The sequence below is a fragment of the Tiliqua scincoides genome, chromosome 1, assembly GCF_035046505.1.
Source record: "Tiliqua scincoides isolate rTilSci1 chromosome 1, rTilSci1.hap2, whole genome shotgun sequence".
NCBI lineage: Eukaryota > Metazoa > Chordata > Lepidosauria > Squamata > Scincidae > Tiliqua > Tiliqua scincoides.
Window position 1 is genome coordinate 96,443,835 of NC_089821.1, and position 23,993 is coordinate 96,467,827.

The following is a 23,993-nucleotide window of genomic DNA, read 5'->3' on the forward strand; positions in this document are numbered from 1 at the left end:
GTTTAGTGGAATCTAATTTAATTTAACATTAAATGTTGCATGATCCTGGGGATTGCGCCGCTGCCTCCCCCCTGCCTCCTGGCTGCCCCTGCCCCTTAAGGGGAAACAGGCCAAGGCCCACAGGCTGTGGCATCGCGACGCCCCAGTCTGTAAAGCCCTGCTTTAGTTTAATTACCAGAAGTCCAGACTCTGTACCATTTCTGTTTCATGTGTGCAGACTGGGAACCTGGACTGCACTGCTTCCGTTCATATCAAACAGAAGCAGTGTGGAGCACAGATGGCTGCATACTGCACTCCTGGTAAATTGAGGGAAGGGGGAATGGGAATGCTTCCACTCGTTTACCTGGGCACCCACCCACGTCCAGGGGGGGTGTGCATGTTTGCAAGATCAATGATTCCACTTGGGGTAGGGATTGAGGTTGCATGGAGGTACTCTGCCTCAGGCATTGGGAGGACTTGAGTCAGTTCTGCCTTTCACATACATCTGAAATATCCCTTGTTTGCGTTTTAAATGGGAAAGAAGGCCTCTTTTCTTATGTGGGTCTGGGTACTCTACTTTCCATTGGAAGAACACAAGAAGTGATATACTTGTTTGGTTGATTTGTTTCATGTTTTTAAATTGTGTGTGCATGTGTGTCTGTCCTGCTTTTGAATTTTTTGAACTTTATGTATTTATTTGTTAGCGTGTTGTAAAGAAGTTATTTTTTTAGCAAGCAGCATGGCCCCTTAGCTAGACAATTCTATTGTGTATTCACTTTGGCTTCTGAACTTAGTCTGAACAAACTCTTTGTTGTATTTTCTTAATTGCATTTGGCAGATTTTCTGAAGGCCCCATTAGAGAATTATGTGAAAAATTTGCAAGTGCCAGTAAAAATTATTAGGATGGAACAGCGGTCAGGACTTATTCGAGCTCGGCTTAGAGGAGCAGCAGCTTCCAAGGGCCACGTCATAACTTTTCTGGATGCACACTGTGAATGCACTGTAGGCTGGCTAGAACCCCTGCTGGCAAGAATAAAGGAAGACAGGTGAGAATTAAGACTGGTGTTGTGTAGCACTTGTGTTATGGCAGCATTCACCAGAAGAGCTTCTGTTAGGGGTCCATTTATTACTAACTACTTTTCTCACATTGTTTAAATCTCTCCCATCTCTTCCATGTTGCATTGTCAAACAGAATTGTTATTTTTGTTCTCATTTTTTTTACAAGCTGAGTCACACACACTCAGTTTCCTTGTCTCTTTTCTTTTTATTAAGTTATTAGGTGGCCCAGTCCTATCAGTAACTATCATGTTCTGCCAGTGCAGTGCTGCTACAGAGCAGTAGTAAAGCGTTTTGCAGCAGTGCAACCAACTGGTGGGAAGACCAGAGTTTTTCTGCACACGCCAGTGAATGCTGGGAGGTCTGCCAGAGCAGATAAGCCCATTGCAGGGAGCGAAACAGGTGGGGGAAGGCAGAAAGGGGGTGAACAGGGCAAAAGGTGGGCAGAATGGGGAGGATACATGGGGCAGGTAAAAGGTGGATTGGGCACGGGATGGAACAGGTTCAGTGGTAGAGATGCCTGCCAAATCCATACACCCTTCCAGAGGCTTATCTAGTTGCATGGCTCAACATGGACTTGCACCAGCGATATAGCTGTCACAGGTCCAAGCTGATCATAGCAGCTGCTGAGACTTATCCTGGGACTTAACCCTACCGCACAGGGTTTAGGTAGGACTGGGCTGCCCAGGGTTGTTTCCTAATAGATAGGCCCCCCCCCCCACACACACACACACATGGAAAAATGATTTACTTTTCTGTTCAAGCCACTATAGCTGGCATTAAAATCAAGATAAACAAATCATAGCTTCATATGAAATTGTGAACTGCAAAAAGGTGAATGTCATGTCATTGGCTCTATTGTCTGCATGTAACTGCTCATTGGTAGCAAGTGAATGTTGTGAACAGAGTGCATGTAAGGAGAAGGAAGTATAATAGGAAAGTAAAGTTTATTTTATATCTCACTGAAGTCAATTGAACATAGGAATGCAATCTTGCTATTGGTAAGAAGTTAGATTTGTTCAGCAGGGGCCATCCATGTGCAGAAGAGCGTTTTCCTGAATATGTCACTAGTTGGATGATATGTGTGGAAGCAGATGTTGAATGTTCCACTCTTCATCCTGTTTCAACAGAAAGAGCTATACACACAGCCCTGGTGAAAAAGCACTAATAGAATCTATCAGCTGTTCAGGAAGGGAGCTGAAGATGGTCCCTTGCTTCTCTCCATTCCACCAAAACGATGATCACTGATTTTTGAAGAGTGCTATGGATCTGGGTCAGAAAAATTTCCTTGGGTGGAAATTTATATATGCATATTTTTATTTTATAGGAAGATTGTTGTTTGTCCAATTATCGATGTGATCAGTGATGACACCTTTGAGTACATGGCTGGATCAGACATGACTTATGGCGGTTTTAATTGGAAACTTAATTTTCGTTGGTATCCTGTTCCCCAGAGAGAGATGGACAGAAGGAAAGGAGACAGAACGTTACCTGTAAGGTAAGAGGCAGGGACACATAATTTTTGTAATTTTTTGTATTTGTATGTGGAAGAGGCTTAATTGTATATATTTTCAATTCTGGTTTGATTTATGCAAACAAAGAATAATGCTAGAATAATGCTCTTCATAGACCAAAACAGTAAAAGATTCACTTCCATTCCAGGGATGGGAACTCCAGTCACGTGACTCGAACTTGAGTCGCAAAAATGCATGCTTTTCATTGACCCATGGACTCGTCATGCATGTGGAACACTTGGAAATACACTTGAGTCAAGGGTCCCCTGACTCAGCACTCGTCCCCACACGCCCAGGCTCAAGTCTGCCTGTGTCGGGGTGTGCTTGCTTACTGTTTTTGTGGTGTGAAAAACCTTGCGGGGCCATCATTCAGACTGGGCGAGCAACAGGGAAGTTCCAGCCAGAAGGCAGGGAAGGGTTAATATTTTTCTTTTGCTTGGGCTCGAGGGGGGGAGGCGAGAGTGATCTCTTTTGCCCATCTCTGATAGGAAGGAAGGAACCAATGTTCATTGGACAAAGGGTGGGTGTTCTGATATTTTCTTTGGCTGAGGTAGGGCAGAAGGAGGAGTCCAAGGAGGCTCTTATGATTGACTGCAGAAGCCCCTGGAGGGGAAAGAAAGGGGGGGAGGCAATTTGTAGCAATCATGCTTTCCACCGCATGGCTCTGTTGTTACTTGGGGGGGAGCAACCCTCATTGAATGAGTGGCTACAGTAGAACTACTGAGTAGAGCTACCAAGGACCAGGTCTTTCTGGTAAGCCTCGCAGCTGCTGCCCATGACCCTCCTCCCTCTTGCCACTTCAGTCCCGGCTCTTACACAGTCTCTCCCACCCCCTCCCACTCTGTTTATAGATGAGCAGGGACATCAGGGGTGTATTAAAGGAGATCTCTCTCAGCAGTCCTTTTTCCACGGCTGGATTTTTAAAGGGGCAACTCAACTTGAGTTCTTTAGAGTCACAAAAGGGCAACTCGGTGACTTGGAAAGTGCCCCCATTATTACTTGTTTTCAAGTCAGGTTGCAGGGGGTGGTGACTCTAGATATGCCGCACTGGATTTTCCCATCCCTGGTAATTGTATACCCTTCAGTATTTCACAGATGTACATATGGACACTTTTCTGAATCCTTACATTCAGCAACATTTACTATCTCAATACTTGGTTATGGTATGTGAGTGTGAGAGGGGGTAGCAGAGTAGTATATTGTCATTTGAATGCAAGTCTACCAAAGTCAAGATGCATCTCCCCCTCTGGGCCAAACTAGATGTGATATAGGAAATCCATTGTTCAATATTTCCTTAATGGGGGTTGCTCACTTGATTGAGGAAACAATATTGGGGGAGATGAATTAATGTCCCCCCAAGCTATTTTGCAGCTTCCAGAACAAGGCATGGTCTTTAAGATACATAGTATAGTCACTTTTCTGAACATCTAAGGCTTTGCTCAGTGTCTGGATGTGTGACTGCCTGGGAACCCCTTGTGTACCACTTTCGGTTTCATAATAGAAGAATGGTAAATGTAACAAAATAAGTACAATTGGGGAAAAGAGACAGGCTGATTCACATGCACTTTGACCTTCAGATGTGAATTTCTATTGACTGGGTGAAATGAGCTAAATCGAAAAACTCTAGCATATACGTGCACACCATAACAAACATTGCATAGAAAGCACCCCTCAAAATAGAAGCAAAGAGTTGCCTGACACAGGTACCATAAAATAAGGACTGTCGTTAGTAAATAGGAATGGTTGAAAAATGTAATCAACAAGTAGGAGCCCCTGTCCTGATTGTGTTATAGTGCGAATAGAGATCCACAAACATAGGATATGTTCAACTCTATCTGGATAGGAGCTGTTACCTTTTAGTTAGCAGGTATACATAATCTTCAATCAAATTCCAGTTTAATGGCTTTCGTACATTCAGGGCCCAATCATATCAAACTTTCAAGCATAAGAACATAAGAACAGCCCCACTGGATCAGGCCATAGGCCCATCTAGTCCAGCTTCCTGTATCTCACAGCGGCCCACCAAATGCCCCAGGGAGCACACCAGATAACAAGAGACCTCATTCGGGTGCCCTCCCTTGCATCTGGCATTCTGACATAACCCATTTCTAAAAATCAGGAGGTTGCGCATATACATTATGGCTTGTACCCCGTAATGGATTTTTCCTCCAGAAACTTGTCCAATTTCCTTTTAAAGGTGTCCAGGCCAGACGCCATCACCACATCCTGTGGCAAGGAGTTCCACAGACCAACCACATGCTGAGTAAAGAAATATTTTCTTTTGTCTGTTCTAACTCTCCCAACACTCAATTTTAGTGGATGTCCCCTGGTTCTGGTGTCATGTGAGAGTGTTAAGAGCATCTCCCTATCCACTCTGTCCATCCCCTGTATAATTTTGTATGTCTCAATCATGTCCCCCCTCAGGCGTATCTTTTCTAGGCTGAAGAGGCCCAAACGCCGTAACCTTTCCTCATAAGTAAGGTGCCCCAGCCCCGTAATCATCTTAGTCGCTCTCTTTTGCACCTTTTCCATTTCCATGCACCAATGCAGCAGCAATGCAGCCCTGAAGTAAGGGAACAAACATTCCCGTACCTTAAGGAGGCCTCTGACTACTCCCCCCCCCCCCAAAAAAAAAAATGCACCATACAGACCTTTGGCATGGCTGCACTGGTGATGGAAAGTTGGATAGGATTGAGCTGCCTACATCCCCTGCTTAGATCAGTAATGAGACACCATATTAAAATAAATATTTTAGTCCTCAATAATAAACAAGTTTGAAAATGTAATTGTAGTAAAAAGTCAGACACTAAGTAACAAAAGAACCTAAGGAAGTTTAAAGTGCCAATTTTATTGTCAAAATAATATGGGGTTCTGGGGTTGACTGATAACTCCAAATATTTTCAGATGTGATGTGAGGCTTCTGTTCCTACTGCCTTTTAATTTTATTTTTGTAATGTTGAGATCTTTCACTGAACTTTTATCCAACAGCAGAAAAGATGACTTGAATCAAAAAAAACCACAAATGAATATTTTACTTAGGGCGCAATCCTAACCCCTGATGTCAGTGCTTTCCAGCACTGGCATAGTGGTGCCAATGGGACGTGTGTTGCATCCTGCAGTTGGGTGTCACTCACAGAGGCCTCCTCAAAGTAAGGGAATGTTTGTTTCCTTCCCTCAGAGCTGCATTGCCCTTATGTCAGTGCTGGAAAGGGGTCAGGATTGTGCCCTGAGTGAATGAGGCTTTCTTCCTCCTTCTCTCCCGCCAGCTCTCAAGGACCCTCTCAGCTCAGAAGGAACCCTCAGAAATACCATGATACATGACATAGGAGGAATTGGTGGAAATGCACCCCTTATGCAAGCAGAAGTGCAGTTTTGCTAGTGCAAATGTGATGTAATTAGTTCATTTTGAAATACATTGGGTTAAATTTATTTTGACTGTCATCTGTAAGCAATTAGTTGGTCACCCTTTTTTTGCTGTGGCATTTCCTCCAGTTTAAACCATTTATTATGACTGACACTTTTAAATATGTTAAAATGAACAGAGTATGGGAAGACTGCCCTACATCCACTGGACATCAGTTTTTATAATGCAATATGTTGCTCTCAGCTCAGATAACTAAAAGACAGCAACTTTTGAGCATGCTCAAGTATGAATAAGACAAAACAAATTTAAGAGGCTAGCCTAGACAGACAAAATTAAAAAATAGACCTCTTATGCATTAAGAGCACAGGGGGATGGGCTTGATGAAATCAAACATCCTTTAAAAATGGGGAGTTCTCATTGTTAATGAGCATTGTTGCTGAGGGAAAGTGTGGGTATGGAACACACATTGTCTTGCACAGGTGAAATGGTAGTAGGAAAGGCGATGATGTACCAGCGCTTTAACATTATTGTGTGTTTCTAGCCTTTGCTTGTATATTAAACCAAATTTTGTTTGGGGGGGAGGAGTGGGTGATCCTGAAATTCCTGAGCACTGTTAATAGTTTATGAGTCAGTTAGTGCAGACATTACAATAGCTGGTTCACCTGCAAGAGTACCAGCTTACCGTATAGCCAGTAAAATTTCAGAGGTCATTTCAGAGAAGATCATTCTACTGCCTCTGTGATTACAAAAATTACCAGCATTTTTTTTCTAATGACTAAAGAGGAGGCATGATCTGCCTCTCATCTCCTCTGACCGTTTTATGCATACTGCACACTCAAGCAGATCATTGTGTACTTATTTGCAGAGATAAACTGGCAGCTGTAATGTATGCACCAGTTTTCTCAATCTTACGGCCCAGTCCTATGCTTCAGTTATGACAGTGGGACTCATTCAGCTTGCAGGGTGCTGTGGCACTGACACAGCCTCTGCTTCATCCTGTGGGACGACCGGAGATGATGGCATGATGGAGAGGTAAGTAAATTCTTACTCACCTACTCTGCCGTGCTGTGGTCTCCAATGGGTTTGTTCAGATCTGCACTGCCAATATTGTTGCCGAAATCCATTGCCTGGCCCACCCCCTGCACCAACTGACATCTGGCAGTGTCTGGGCAATCCAGTGGGATGCCGGTAATCACCAGCCTTCTGCATGACATCCCACTGTGTGCGTTATCACTATAGCTGCAGTGCTGATGGAGTGGGCCTTCTGCTGACAGAACAATTTTTCTGTCAGGGGAAGGTCCTTGTAGGATTGGGTTCTTAGACTTCCAATGGACCTTGTAGGCCATCTAATCCAACTCCTTGCTTGTTGCAGGAAATCCAAATCTAGAGCTATTCAGCAGCCTCTACAGCCTTCAATGAGAGAGAGAGAGAGAGAGGGAGATCACCCCTTCCTAACATAGTTAGTTCATGTTCATGTTTTGAACAACTTGAATCCTTGAGAAGTATTTCCTATAGTCAATCAAATCTAGCCTTTTGTAACAAGCCCATTAGATTTAGTCCTGCTCTCTATAGAGTTTTGTCTCCTCCTGTAATATCCTTTTAGTTGAAAAGTGGTATCATGTCCCTCCCAAAAGCATCTTTAGAAATAATTCAATGTTTAGATATATCCAGTGTGTAACTAAAAATATAAGAAGAATCAAAACATGATCAATTTTGTGTAGTTCACTTCCATTTATGAAGACAATGGGATTCACTTTCATTTGAAATAAAAGTCTCAATACGTGGCTGTTGTGCACCTTAGGAATAATAAGTAGCTGTTTCTTTTGTCATGTAATGTTGTGAGATTATTAGGGTGTTGAAACAACAGAAATATCAGGCTTCGCTAGAGTTGTTAGAGTTTATGGCAAAAGTTAATTAATTCAGTGACTGTGCTGTAAAAAAATGCAGGTAATTGTTACCTAAGACTGTCGGAAAAGAGATCTTTTAAATCTAGTCTGTTCTTGAAAAAGAAACTTGACAGATAGTCCTTTATCATATCCACAGTGAACTGAAGCTATGGGGTGCCGTTTTAAAACAGTAATTAGTAATTTGATGTTACAAATATTTGGGATTCTGTTAAAGCAAATCTAGTTATCTTGTTGTAAACTGAATTCAAACCTGTGCAGTTTATATCAGTATTTATCATCATTTTTCTTCTATTTTTATTCATTGTCTCCTTGAAATAAATCTGCAAACATGAATTCATTGCATTTTAAATTGCCTTTTTAAAGGCAATGGACCTTTTTTGAAGTAGAGACAAGCCTCATGGCCTGATGACTTCATTGTATTTTTGCTGTATATAAAATATAGTATTGAAAGGACTGCTTAGCAGACAGGTGCAGAGTACTGAGGGAAGTCAAAACGGCTTTATCTCTGCTTGGTGATCCTTGTTCTCATAAGAGTTTATGGTTGATCTATGGCATATTTATTGAACATACATCAAAGAGACTTAATTTCCAAGTAGATTATGAAGGTGGGTGAAGAATTAATGCCTTTGGGTGATACAGTCAATAAATTAGAGTAGTACCTAAGAACATGTTTAGCAGATGCAAGTTTCCTGATACAAGACCAGCTAGCATTGACATAAGCATGTTATTTAGACAGGTGAACTGAAGCTTGCTTTCCATGGATTATCGATACAATGTGGTTTTATTCCACTAAGAAAAAAGTAGTCATGAGAAAACTAGAAACCAAATAATGCATTTTGACATGAAATGAATCTTGCATGGATAACTGATTGCAATAATTCTTGGTTAATTGTTAAACTTTCCTACAGAGATAGAAGAATGGTACAGAGTCTTTATTCTTATTAATTTGTTTCTGGCAGCTCAGACCAATACTAAGAATGATAAACTAGTAGCGTTCCTGATGTGGTGCGCTGGTTTGTTTATATTTGAGCAAGGGCATTGTCGCAGGTCAGGCACAAACTGGCTGAGGGCTTGCAAACTCCTAAACCTTCCCTCTCCCAATGCATACAGCAGTTGCATGAGTCACTTAGCCAAGCAACCTGTATTGTCATTGTCTTTTCATTCCCTCTTCATCTGCAAGTGGGCCTCTGAGGAAGTGGGCCCCATTCATAGAAGTGGAGGTCAGGAAAGGAGGCTGCTTGCCCCCCCCCCATAGCTGCCAAAACACTGATAAAAGTGAATTCTTCAGTTGCTTTTCTCCCTTGCTTTGACCTATCCTGGTCAAGGCAAAGGACAGTAGCAGTGTTGGAGGATGTCTCCATGTCGCTCTGCTATAATGCCAAAGGAAGGGCACTCTCAGTGTTGAGATTGCTCCTCTCCATTTCCACTCAAGGAAACAGAAAAGAGTGATCTCGGATGGTGCCTCCAACACTACTGGAACACTGAGAAGATCCAATATTGCTCTGTAGGAGGAGAATTTGCATGCATGTATGCTATCAGGCTGAGTCAGAGGCCCCTGGACTCTGGCACCAGGACTGTGTAAGAGGAGCTTAGCTAATCAGACATGGAATAATGGCTTACAATAATGCAATTAAATGATTATTTGCAATAAGATCCAGTCCACCATTGATGTGCCCTATCACATTTGACAATTGATCTGGGTTTGCTAGTATGGCAAAAATTCTAAGGAAGAACATTTTCAACATTTTCAGCCTACAGTTGCCCTTTTCCATTGGTGATCAGATTTGGAAGAATGGATTTAAAGCAGTGTTTCCCAGAGTGTGGGTTGTGACCCATCAGTGGGTTGAGACCTGATTGTTGGTGGCTCATGAAACAGAAACTGACATACTGATTACTGACAAGGAAAATGCCTTGAGCCCTATGGAAAGTGAAACTGAGCAGCTGTGCATGTTTACTCATGAGTAGGCATGAGTAAACGTGCCTCGGTCCTTTTTGAAGGTGAGGCAGAGATGAACCCAACATCACCAGAATGGTCCTGATCCAATGAATGCAGGTCTCAAAAAATATTCAAGAAAGAAGTCCCCCCTCCAAGCTGACGAATTGAGCCCTGTGGAAAGTGAAACTGAGACACACAAGCATGTTTATTCAAGAGTAAGCAAATGCACATTGGCTCCTATTGCAGATCAGGTGAAGGGGAATGCAAGGCCACCAGAATGATCCTGTTCAAATAAACATGGAGATCAACAAATGCTCCGGAAGGCAGTCCCCCACCCCATCATAGTAAAAAGGATAAAAACGGACTTGAGCAGCTGGTAAAGTGAAACTTTTTTTTTCTTATAAAGATAGGTGGGTCCTGATAAAGTGTCATTTTGAAAAGTGGTTCCCAGTGCTAAAACGTTTGGGAGCCTCTGTTGTAGCTCATTGAAATCTATGTAGTTCATTTGTAGTCTATTTGAAAAAAGATTTCAAATACTTTGTAACATAGTGTTTATTTTATGCTCATGCATACATCTTCCTCCACCCCACGTCTAGAAGGCTAGTGAGGAGTTGAGCAAATGAAGCAGTCATGCAATAAGACAGACATGTCCAACTTCGAATAGGTTGTGATCTACTTTTTCCAGCCAAAAGTGCCGATGATCTACCACTATGAAAATTAAGTTTCAAATTAGTTTCAAATTAAATTTTAACCCAATAAAGTTGGAGGATTACCCCCCCCCCCATTTTTAATGAACCTTCTGTCATTTACTTGGATGTGATCAGCTGTTAAGCAAATTAAGCAAAAACAAAACAGAGAGATGAAGATCTAGTAAGAACTGCGAGGGGAAATGGAAATGTCCACATCTACTTTGAATGGGTATGACAAGTACTCCACAACTGTTCCAATTTTTTGGAAGTCACAGGATCTATTTTCAAATTCCTGGATAACAGAACAGATTTCTGTCACTACTTCTCGTTCTGAAAAACAAAATTTGGATATTGTCCCAGAAGGTCCTGCGTATTAGGAAAATGATCAAAAGTGTTGTTTGCAAGGTCAGTCATCATTAGCTCAAATATGCTCTTGTAGAATGAAACTGTACTCGTCATCTCACCAATGCATTTGATTTTACCTTGTATTTCAAGGTTCATATCACTTAGTTCGCCTGTGAAGTCAGCGAGAAATGCCAGATCACATAACCCAACTCTGCTTGGTCATCTCCACTCTCCTTCAAAAAACTTATTTCATTCAGCAAATCACGAAATCTTTGCAGAAATTTGTGCGTACTTAGCCACCTTACATCTGTGTGCAAAGTGATTTCCGCTGCCCCTTCATCAAGAGTAAGATTGAAAAGCCGTCTTTGAAGTGATCTTCCACGAACTGAATTTACAATTTTGATGATGTCCATGACAGTCTTTGTATTGAGTCTCTTGCTTGCCAAAACTTGCTGGTGAATGATGCAGTGGTAAGAAAGGAAATCTGGGAAGTTGTCATGCTGTCTACAGAGGGCTATGAAACCGTTAACCTCGCCTGTCATTGCTCTTGCTCCATCAGTAGTGATGGAAACAAGTCTATGCAATGGAAGGTTACACTTTGTCACAAAAGAATGGAAAGAACTGAATATTTCCTGACCGGTAGTTCTCCCTTTTAAAGAAATCATTCCAAGTAGTTCTTCTTTAACACTGAAGTCTTCAAAAACTATCCGGATAAAGACTAGTAACTGGGCTATGTCTCTTATGTCTGTAGATTCATCCAGTTGGAGTAAGAAAGCAAAACAATTTGAAACATCCTCCAACAGTTGTTCAGTTGTGTCTCCACACATCTTTTCTATTCACTGCACGACGGTGTTTCTTGACAATTGTACATCTTGAATAGCATGATGTACTATCATCATGATCTCTTTCTTATTTTTAAATCCTTCAAAAAGATTGTCAGCTGTTTCAAGAAACCAATCTTTTACAAATTCCCCTTCAGTGAAAGGTTTGCATTTCTTTGCAATCAGGTTGCTGACCTTGAAGGATGCTATGGTTGCATTGACGGAATGTGATCTTGGCTTCGCCATCAACTGTTGCTGAGTAGCTGATTTCGATTTAAGTTCTTTGAGCTTCAGTTTACGAATTTCACTTTTGGGTGGAAAATCAGCATCAAACATTGCTATGCAGTGCCTTATAATGACGTTCCAGATTACCCTTTTTGGGCAAGGATACTGGGGCGTTACAAATTAGACAACAACACTTGTCTTTCACCATGATGAATAAGTAGTCCATTTCCCATTCATCATGAAAGTGGTAGGTTTTGCTCTTCTTTGGAACACTCATCTTCGTTATACTGGGGTGGCTGGATGTAAGAAGGCCAAATCTGCTAAGTTAGTATAAACACTAGCTGAATCTGGTCCAAAACTGTCACTGTCCCAAAGTATTAAAGATCAACAGGAACTGAAGACCTCTGGATAATGTGCAATACAAGGACTGGAGATGCCAAAACCACACATGCAGTTCTAAAAGTAAAAATAAGAATTCATCAAACTGGCACCAATAATCAAATACCACCAAACAATCATCAAAAAAACTCAAACACCTGTCCAGCAAACCAGATAAAATCAAATACCGCCAAACAAGTTCAAATGCCACCGCACACGATTTAATAAATTCTGCACACAGTGTAGAATCAATGCAAAGGCAAGACGAAATAAAATTGCAGTGTAGAATCAAAGCAAAGGCTAGGCAAAATAAAATTGCAGAGGCAAACAAAAGTCACAGTGGTTTGAACCAATTTGAAGGCAAGGCACAGGTAAGTTAGAACAAAATTGGAAAAGCCCACCAAAATCACCAAATTCTTGACACTTTGTTGTGTCTGCCCGAAAACGTTTAATGAACACAAACTATAAAGCGACCAATGACCAGCACACAACACAAATAATACAGTAAGTGTATAGGGTTAAAGCCTGGGCGAATGGATATCGCCCGGTATATAAGACACTTCTAAGGGGTGTTGGGGCAGCGGCAGGAATGGGTGATTCTGAGAGGCAGGAGACCAGGTATGATGCCAGGCCTGTGGCGTCTCGTCGCAGGGCACGGGCGGCGGCCCCCTGGGGTACCCACAAACTATTGGCACGAAAACAAGTGCCCCCAATACACCCACAGGCAAGATTCCCGCAGGCAGGGAAAAAAGACAGGCAAAGGATCAGCAGCGGTGGCAAGCCCTCGGCAGACGACCTGCTGGCACGAGCTCTCTCCTAGCGACGGGGCAAGCTGCTGGAGAGATGGAGCCAAGTGGGGCTGGCGATCTACCTCTGACCACTCCACGATCTACAGGTAGATCGCGATCTACCTGTTGGACATGCCTGCAATAAGAGAATGGGTATCCTTATGAATGGGGAAGTAGTTAAAAATCAAGAAAGAATGAATAGAAATAAACTGACAGTTTTCAGAATGGAAGAAAGTAAGAAGCAGAGTTCCCCAAATATCTGTATTTATTTTAATCTGAAATTAGAAGTAGTGAATTAGGAGAGTGACTAGTGAGGTGGTCAACTTTGAAAATGTTATCAAATTATTTAGGATGATGAAAACCTGAGTAGATTGTGAGGAGCATCCAAAGGATCTCTCTGAAATGTGTGAATTAGCAACAAAATGGCAAACAAAGTTCACTGTAAGTAAGTGTAGATTGGGGGAAGATCTTAACTTCAAGTATACAGTGATGGGAACTGAACTGGCAGTGTCTGACCAATAAAGAGATTTTGAAGTCCTGCTTTTGTGCTCAATGAAAACATCAACACAGTGTTCAGAAGCTGTGAAAAAGACAAATTCTGTGTTCTGGTGGATTGGAAAGGATTTGCAAATAAAAGTATCAGCACAGTAATGTCCTTACAGAAATCTATGGTGCTGCTGCATTTGGAATAATGTGTACAGTTTGAGCCTACTTGTCTGCGGACTTTGGATCCGCAGATTTGGCTCAATGCAGGTCCCTGGGACCCCTGTTTAGTCAGATTTGGCCAAACCTGAAGCCTCCAGATGTGACTGAAACTGTGCTTCAGTCACTTCCTGAGACTCTTCTTTGGCCAAAAACTGGAAGTACCCTTCTAGGACCTCTGGAGGCCATTCTGAGGCCTGTGAAGGCTGCATGTAGCCTGCCTCAGAATGGTTCCGGACACTACCAGAGCAAGGCTTCAGTTGCATTTGCAGCTCAGTGGTGCTCCAAATCTGTGTGATTTGATTTCACATGGAATTCAGTAACCTTGGGTGGTCTGGAAATGGAACCCTCGTGGATAAGGAGGCACCACCTGTGCAGTTCTGATCTGTCTCAAATAATTCATTGTGCTGCTTCACATGATATATGCTAGCTACGGCATGAGGATGTCAGGATCCAGACTTGGAGGTGGAGGAGCTAATATCAGCTGCTGCTGGGGAGATTCCCTGGAACCTGACCATGACTCCCAAAAATATGGTCTCCCCTGAGCCAGGCTCCCCCACAAGCTCAGGTCCTCAGTTGTGAGGAGTCTTTCCCTTTTATCTGTCTGTCCTCCAATTCAGATAGTACATGAGGTGACAAGTAACAGAAAGGTAGCAGCATGTTCATCTCCAGGTCTGGGGTTTACTCCAGGCCTGAATGATCCTGCAGCAGTGGGGTGGAACCCTAGAGGTGTAGTCAGAGCTGGATTGAGACTCTGTGAAATTAAGGGCACAATCCTAGAAATGACTTGGGCTGGCGCAAGTCTCTTGTGCCCGCCCTAGAGGGTTGTAAACATGCTGTAAGGCAGATTTGCACCTCCTTGAGAGGAAGCCAAGCCGGCACTCTGAGAAGTGCAGGCATGCTGAGGCTGACACAAGCCTCTGCGCCGGCTTCCTCTCGGAGGCTTGTGTTGGCCTGGCTGGGCTGATGCAAGCCACAAAGGTAGGCAGTGAGAAGGCGGGAGGGAGGCGTTCCTGGGTGGGGGGGAGGGCAGGCAGTGGGCGACCCCGGGGGCGGGCAGGCAGGAGGTGGGAGGTGGGGCTGGGATCTGGCAGTTATTCCGGATCCCAACCCCTGTTCCCAGGGAGAATGAAGTGGCTTCAAGCTGCTCCTCTCTCCTCGGACTTGTGCCAACTCCAGAAGTGGCGCAAGTCCGAGGAAACCCATAGGGGCCAGTGGCCCTTATCCAGAGGTAAGTGGGAAAGTTTACCCTTGCCTCTGGCTAAGCCGGCTCTGGCCACTATCCTGCGCTGGATACAGCACAAGCCTCGTGGCTTTCTTGTTCCAGTGCAGGATTGCGCCCTTAGTCCCTTGGATTTCTCCAAGGTTCTATATGCTGTCTGTCTTTCTTTGTGGATCCCTTTCTGAGGAACAAGAAGAATGTGTGCATACATGTCCCCCATTCCATCTATGAGTGGACAACACTGATTTTAAAAAAAATAGTCTTTCTCTCTCTCATTGCACTGAACCCAGGGTCATAGAGTGAAATTGGTTTGCAGGAGATTCAGGACACACAGTGGAAAATACTTTTTCACACAACACATAATTTAAGGAATTAACTTACACAGAATGCGGTGATTGGGTCATTAACCAGTAATGATCAGCCATTCATGCAGATGACTAAGGGCGCAATCCTAACCCCTTATGTCAGTGCTTTCCAGCAGTGACATAAGGGCAATGCAGCTCTGAGGTGAGGGAAAAAACATTCCCTGACTTTGAGGAGGCCTCCGTGAGTGACACCCAACTGCAGGATGCAGCACATGTCCCATTGGCACCACTATACCAGGACTGGAAAGCACTGACATAAGGGGTTAGGATTGCTCCCTAAACCTCATATATGTTAAAGATTAAAATAGCTATGTGGAGCTTGCATGTTCAGAGGCTGTATACCTCCTAACAAAAGTTCCTGGGGAGCAATTGCCTTCATGCCTTTCCTGTGGGATTCCTAAAGGTATCTGATTGGACCGAGAAGCAGAATGCTGAACTTGATGATACCCTTGGTTTGATCCAGCAGGTCTCTTCTTTTGTTCTTATGTGGTTTGAGGAACCAAAGTCAAACTTAAGACAGAAATGCTTGCAGACAGATTCCAAGCAATTGTAAGTGAAATATAATGAGCTGAATTCATCTTAATAATACATGATCTGAAGAAATTTTTGTTTGAAGACATCTGTTGAACCAAAACAGTTGAATAATTTACAAGAATTAATGATTCATTCATCTTTTGAATGTTGCTCTTGCATGTATGTGTGTGTATGTTAAGTGAAGTCTTCTGCCCTTGTAATTTTTTTTAATTCACCCATTTCTAGCTTCCTGCATCATAATAGAGAGACATTGCAGTGTTTTACTTATACCCTACCTTTTTAAATGATGGATACCTGAAAAGGTTATCTAACAGTAATGAATCCCTATCAAATATATATGCATTTTGATAAATCAATGCAATATAATCAATAGGAATCACATTACTGAGGCAGATTAGTGCATCCTCAGTGGTTCAGTTGTGCACTCTAAAGTAAATGTTTATAGTACTCAGTAGGATTAAGTAATCAAATCATTGGAATAAAACATCAATTTGTCATTCTAATTCTGCTATGATTAGGTTTTAAACATGAAATAAATAAATGTATTTCAGTATGTACATCTCCAGACAGATTTTAAAGAAACTATACTAGTTTTAAACTTGTTAAAAAGTATGTGTAATGTGTATAATGGATATTTTTGAACAGAGAGACATTGACATTTGTATAGACCTGTTCCTTAAATAGATTTGTCTCTTCCAAAAGTTTATAATCCCGTAAAGTGATTGTGCCTGGTAATATTATGAATGCTCTGAAAATGGAGAGAACTACATTACACTCTCCTCATTAAATTCTTCAGATTGCATTTAGATTATTTTGAGAAATGTAGGTGCCCAATATCCCATTTTGCTTACTATGCTATACATTTTAAACAGAAGCAAGGAAATCATGTTTATTTAATGCATGCATGACTTGGTAATTTATTGGAATAGAGCTCTGGATCGTACAGGCAATCAAACCCATGGTACTATGCTGATAAACCTTTAGTTTACACTTAAAAGAATACAATTCTGACTGAAGTGCGTGGAGAATGTGTGCTATAGTATCACGTATTAAATTCCACACAGTATTTTTCAAAAGATATTTTTTTCTTTTCTTTTTTGTGTGTTTTTTATTTTTTCTTTTGTTTTCAACTAGGACCCCTACTATGGCTGGTGGCCTATTTTCTATTGACAGAAACTACTTTGAAGAGATAGGAACTTACGATGCAGGAATGGATATCTGGGGTGGAGAGAATCTTGAAATGTCTTTTAGGGTAATTTTCCATTTTACTTCCTTTTCTGAAAACCAGACGTTATTCTGTAAAAATGTTAACATAAGATTAGGGATACCTTTTTCTTGTCCCCCCCCCCCCTAAAATGCATATTGAGGTTTTAAAAAAATTACACTTTCAGGGTTGTGGGGTTTTTTTGTTTTTGTTTTTGTCTTTTGCATGCAATACATGATGCTGTTTTCAAAGCTTGGGGCACTTAAAAATGGCATGTTTATGTGTGTGTGTGTGTGCGTATATATAATATACTTTATATATCATATAATATATATGCTTTCACTCAAGGAAAATTATACCTGATATGGATAAACAATATAAGTGCAGCTTTCACAACTAATATGATACTTTTAACAGAAGCTTTCAGATATTATTTGTTATGAATATACTTAGAGCACAGTCCAGAGTCCTCATTGTGCTGTTGCAAACCCCCTGTGCTGACCCAGGAGTGTTGCAAACGTGCCATAAAGCATGGTTCACACCACCTAGGGAGTTGAACAGGCTGGTGTGGAGGCTCATGTTGGTTCTAGGAGGCTAGATCCGACCCCTGCACTAGCCAAAGAGGGTGAGTTCACACCAGTGCGGGGTGGGGGGTAGGTGGGAAAAGGTGGTGGGAGGGCAGAAGGAGGCAAGGAGGGGGGGTGTTTTAGGGTGGGTGGAGGGCAGTCTGGGAGGTGGCTCAGACCTGGGAGAAGGGCAGAATCAACTGTGGCAGAGCAGGCCAAATCCTAACCCCCACTCCCAGCCTGATCAGCCTCACATGGGCTGCTCAGATTTGTGCCAGCGAAATTGCTGGCATAGATCTGAGTGGCCCCAGAAGGGTGGCTGGGGTTTTACTCAGATAAGTGGAAAAATATACCCTTACCTTGAGTTTCCCTCCAACCACCTAATAACCTGTGTTAGATGCAGCACAAGCCAGTTGGCCTGCCTGTTTCAGCACAGGTTAGGATTGGGCTGCCCTTCATACAACGATAGGATAATTATAGATACAACCTCCTATGAGGCTGATAATTGTGAAGTGAGTTCACATCCTTGAGCAAATCCTTGTTTTATTTTTTGTCACCTCCAGGCTTACTGCCCAGATCAGTCTCTTTGACTGAAACTTCTTTATTTTGTGAATAAATGGTCTCTTTATATTAATGAAGAGTTCTAAATGTGGGCTGGGAAGATATGATCAATGACAACATACAACAATATGTTACACTATTAAAAAAGAGTTTGGGGCAGGTTCACACACTTGCCCATCTGGTGAGGCAATTGTTAGCCACTTGTGCTCCTCACATTATGTGCAACAATATGTGTTGGCCATGTACTTGCCCAGTTCCACTCAGCTCAGAAAAGATTGTTTGAACTTTGGGTGTGGTATGTTGCATCGTGGAATACATAGTATAAGCAGATGGATGAGTTTGTCAGCAAATCCAAGCTATTGTTCCGTCAGGAAGCACTCTGGAGCAATTTGAAAGATTCTCATAGCTTCTGAGCAATGTCTTAGCCCAGCAAGGCAGTTAAACAATCCTTCTTCTTTCCCAAGAGAAGAAATCACCGTCAGATTTAATGCTGGGGCAGACATATATGTATTTTGAGCATATGCCACCTCAGTCCCAGACAAGAGGCAGACCTTTTACTTTTGACAGAGAGCAGAGGAAGGGGAAATTTTGGGGCAACCACAAATTGCAAGACTAACCAGAATTGTGAACCCTGATCATACCTCATTAGAATAAAAATCAACTGGTAAAACTAAAACGTGTTTATTTCAGTATTTCTATACCACCTTTCTCATCGATCCCAGGGAGTTTACATAGGTTGGCTTGTCATAAACTTCATTTTTCCATTGGGTTTTTACGAGTATTGTTCCATGAGAAATACTCATAGAACCCTCCATTTCTCCAGATGTTTCTTTACATGGTGCGGTCATCATCCTGGCTTGCTAGCCCTTTGCACTTCCTGGCTTTTGCAGGCAGCTGCAGATCAAGACTCAGATCTTGCCAGCTGACTCCTCTGCATACATTCACAATGCTCTGCAGACATCCATTAGCAGCTTTAGGGCCCAATCCTATCCAATTTTCCAGGGTCTGTGCAGTGGTATCAGTGGGATGTGAACTGCATCCTTTGTTGGGGAGGCAGTCACAGAGGCCTCCTCAAGGTAAGGGAATGTTTGTTCCCTTATCTCTGGGCTGCATTGCGGCTGCACTGGTGCTGGAAAGTTGGATAGGATTAGGCCCAGTCTTCAGCTTCTGTGCTCCCATCCAGGACTGCTGCTTAGCTTTTTCAGGCAAGGTGACAACTCAACCTCCAGAACACACCACCTATTAAAATATATTAATAGTTAAAAACAGTAAACTATGGCTTCCCTTTAATGGATTGAAACAACAACCATCTACATGGCGACTACTTTAAAAAGGACTATATGGGGATCAATTTGGATCTGAAAGCCAACATAGACCTTCTTTTTATTTATTTTTATTATGTTAAGAGTGTTTCCGCTCCATTCATATTAATGGGAGACTTAGGAACCTGTTTTAACTATATCTTGTTAAATTCAAAGGAAAGTGCTTACATTTGGATCGACTTTTTAATACTTTGCAGTTGTGGATGTTATTATTTACATCTGAAGATTGCCAGTTGCTGCTTGAAAGTTTTCAGCATATCTACTATATATACACTAGGTTTTAAAGCATCAAGAGATCAGGGGAGAGAAATCATATATGCAGCATTCTTTTGGGGAAGAACATTCTTTTTGGGGAAGGACTCGCCCAAATGGTGTGTATCCACACATGTGCATACATTCCCAATGTCATTGCTTTTACAACTCCTTTTAATTTTAAAAAACATTGCTGCACATAGGCACAAATCCATATGCCTGGTGATAGTCTTATAGTTTAATTACATGTTTGAATTCAGTGAAACAGATTTTACCCAGAACATAGCTAATCATTTGATTGGTAGCTGCTCCAATTTTAGAGAGAGGTCTATGCAAATGGGAGAGAGAGAGAGAGAGAGAGAGAGAGAGAGAGAGAGAGCCATTCTAGAATAGGTTCCCAAAGATTATCTGCTAGAACTAGCAATGAGAAGGAGTGACTCATTTGTTCTTTGGCAAGACAGCTTTCTCTTGTCAGAAGAGAGAGCTAATCCTGTAACTTATTATAGTTAATCCTGTACTGAAGTGCTTGGAGGGTTAGAGTTTATATCCTTCAGCTGAGTTTTTATTGAGGGTCAGATTCTTAACAGTATAGCTTCACATCATTTCACATACTCTCTTTTTAATAAACCAAATTAATTGACATTTTAAATTGTCTAAAGATGACATTAGTTAGGCTGCAGAACTGGTTTCTGAAAAGCTTAGAAAATGGTAAATTGGGGTTGCCTGTGCTAATTTAATTCTTCATGTTTTGACACATACATAAGATACAATGAGAATGATTTCACAACTGAACAAAGGACCCATAGTAGAGGATGCATGCACAAGACATCTGAATTAATCTGGAGAATTATACTAAATTATACTAATACTATTATTGAATAGGGCAGGCACATCTGATATGTGGAGCTTGGTTCACTCCCAATCTGACACAACAAAGTACAGTCATAAGGTTGTATCCTAACCACCTCATACAGACACAAGTTTGTGCAAGCAAAGATCTCCACCTCTCCCCCCCCCAACAGCTAATCACAGCTAATCCTGAGGGCCAAGGGACACTTGGATACAGAGTGAAATGAGGCACAGGGAATTGCAGGGCAAGGGTGAAACTCTGCCAAACCAGACACATACTCCTTCCTTGAGTGGAGCTCAGGTTTCAGGAATTCTACTTTCAAGCTCCCCTCACACCATCCTACTCAAGACCTCAAGAGCAGCAACTCAGGAGGCTGCTGTGGGGAGGGGGGCATGTGAAGAAGTTTATGTAAACTTGCTTCCACACAGATTTGACAAGACACAACTCAGAATACGTCATGCGAATATTCATATTGAGTAGGCAAATATGTGGAGTGTGATATCTGGTGGATCCTACCTTTGAACTAGACAGACATGTTATTCTATGAATATCTGTCTAGCAATGAATTCTACAAAATAAGTATGCATTAGTGTCTATAAGACAAATGTGACCAGTTCATCTTTCTAGCTTGTGTGGAAGATAAGAATGTTGGTATTTTACTATATTCAGTGATGATCATAAATAAGTAAGAAGCAGCAGTTGTATACAGTGTGTATAGTATATAATTTTGTGTAATGTTTTATCTTGTGAAGTATGATGCCTCTGTGAGGCATAAGTGAGCTATATGTTCTATATAGGAATAATCTGCCTATGCAAAGTGTTTAGAATGAATGAGGGAAGAAGAGGGTGTAGGTTGTGGCACTGATTTGAAGCTTCATGGGTGGACATTTAGGAAGTGAAAAACCTAATTGCAGATTCATGAAAAGTGTTGTTCACCACCCCCTTACAAGTTTCATTATGAATCCTTTAATACAGTGTTTTGAATAGGGATGGGGGGATTTACCCTCGCCCCTGTATTAAAGGTTCAGAAGATTGGAATTTAAAGACAGGGAAATACAAATCTAACATCTTATTTTTTAGCCCTTGCACAAGTTGCAGGCTTATTCTATATTCATAAAGTGGAATATATATCTGCAGCAGAATTCCTTCAGGTGTTATATGATACATTATCCACAACATCCTAGTCTTGCTTGCTTCACCTTGATTCTTCAATGAATACGATTATGAGGGGAGGGGTGTGTGTGTGTGTGTATGTGTTTAAATTTTAATCACTCTCTTCCAGCGTATAATGTATTGCTGCATAGTTGGACTGCTATCCTATGCATACTTACCTTGGAGGAAGTCCAGCTGAATGCAGTGGGACTTCCTTCTAAGTAAATATGTATAAGATTGTTCTGTCACATTTTCTTTCTCTAAATGCTCAAGGCTGAAACATGAATGTTTTATCAGTGCTTCACATTTGGAAGAGTTAAAGAAACTGCTTATTCTTTGAGTTTTTCATTGCACCATATCAGAATATTGCAGAATGTTTAGTCATTCAGAAGCAACTAATCTAGGACTGGAAAATGTGTTTTATAACTTGATAGATGGTTATAATTTTAAGCACCATAGCATTGTAACTGGATGAACTATGCAATCCAAGCACTTTCAGGGGGAGGGGGAAGCCTAAATAATGTTAAAGTTTTGAAAATAGTGGAGCTCTGTAGATATTTACAATTGAGCTTTAATGAAAAAAAGAAAATGAAAACATAATAGGTCCTCCATGTTCCTAAATATATTCTGTGTGGGTTAATGATACCAAATTATACAGCATGGTGTAGTCTCTTCCCTGCGCCTTTTGCATTGTATAATCTTGTGATAGAATGAGCTGCTGGCAAGTTATAAGGGTCTGAAACCTAACTGTGCTTTTGGCTGACTAGGGAATCTAACTAATAAATAGCTCAAGAAGAAACACTTTTTTCCCCTTACGCAGTTGCCAGTTAAAAAAAATAAAACAACCATAAATTGCACCTGAAACACTAAAGCACATTGCCTAGTACTTGGTGAGAACTACATAGCCTCATTAAGTGAAAGGGGGGAAAGAGACACAGCAATTATTTGTCAGAATAGTAAAATGTATCTCATAAGAAAATCAGCAAAAGTGCATACTATTGAGTTGGTATGGAACTGAAAATAAACAGCACCTGTGAAGAAGAGGAAAGCATGGTTTTGATCTTGGAGAGCTGAGAACCTGGGACAATAAGGCTAAATAGAATGCAGGCTCTGGGTTGTCCAGGAAGCCTTCAGATAGCAATGGGCAAAGGGCCATTTGGCATGTTACAGCACCCACTGGTGGTCACTAGAAATTCACTTCAAAGACATTTCATGCCGTAACTATAACATTCAAAAGCTGCTTTCCACGTGATTTGATTGAATTAAATAGACTTTCATCGAACAGAGCTGGTAGGCACCAAGACTTTGCAATAATGCATTGGGGGTCCCATGTTCTGAGATCAAACTATCTGAAAGCTAGTTTTCAGGTAACGTAGAAGCAAATTGCCTCAATACTGGGACTGTAATGCTTGAACTGGTCTTCAAACAGGCAGAGAGAGATTTTTGTTACCTGAAACACTGTTTCTCAAGCTGTGGGTCAGGACCCACTAGGTGGGTTGCGAGCCTATTTCAGGTGGGTCCCCATTCATTTCAATATTTTATTTTTAATATATTAGGCTTTATGCTAGCATGGTATGTGACTGCATTGGGGAAATGTTACAGATCTGTGCTTTTAACAGGCTGCTCTGTATATGCTTATAACAATGTTAGTAAGTGGGACTTACTCCTGGGAAAGTGTGTGTAGGATTGCAGCGTAGGATTGTAAAAAATTTTCCTGCTTGAATATGTCACTGCTGGTCATGACATCACTTCCGGTGGGTCCTGACAGATTCTCATTCTAAAAAGTGGGTCCCAGTGCTAAAAGTGTGAGAACCACTGATCTAAAACATTATATCCAGGACAGTTTTGTCTTCTGTTAGGCCTGAAAATGTGGATTGGGAGCCTATTGAAGGAAACTGTGAGTGTTGGAACTACTGCAGTGTTGGGTATTAGTCTTGGAAAAGTCAAGTGGCTTGGATCTTAATAATCTGTGCTTGGATCTTGATCTTAATAATATAGGAGCTCTCAGGTATGGTGGAGGTTATTGATTTCAGGCATGACTTGTGAATTGAACCTCCCCCCCCCCCCCAAAAAAAAAAAAAACACAACCAAAAATACTAAGGGCCAAATGATGCATTCCAAAGAATGCACAAATTTGGCCGTTTTTAAAGAACTTTAACCTAGCAGGGGAGAAGCTATGAAACTTCCAAAATCACAGCAGGGAGTTAGGGAGTTTAGCTTTTAAATCTCATCATATTTCAGACCTCGAATCACACACCCCT

General features: G+C 41.6%; 1 protein-coding gene across 7 annotated transcripts in view; it reads left to right on the forward strand.

The window, feature by feature from the left end:
• Positions 1-23,993, forward strand: part of GALNT13 (polypeptide N-acetylgalactosaminyltransferase 13) — a 226,074-nt gene that overhangs the window by 115,608 nt on the left and 86,473 nt on the right. For all 7 annotated transcript variants that reach the window (XM_066633827.1, XM_066633844.1, XM_066633854.1 and 4 more), the window contains 3 exons: positions 818-1,025; positions 2,363-2,533; positions 16,960-17,077. In XM_066633827.1, coding sequence (XP_066489924.1) covers positions 818-1,025; positions 2,363-2,533; positions 16,960-17,077 — 497 coding nt within the window. The remainder of the gene's footprint in view (positions 1-817; positions 1,026-2,362; positions 2,534-16,959; positions 17,078-23,993) is intronic.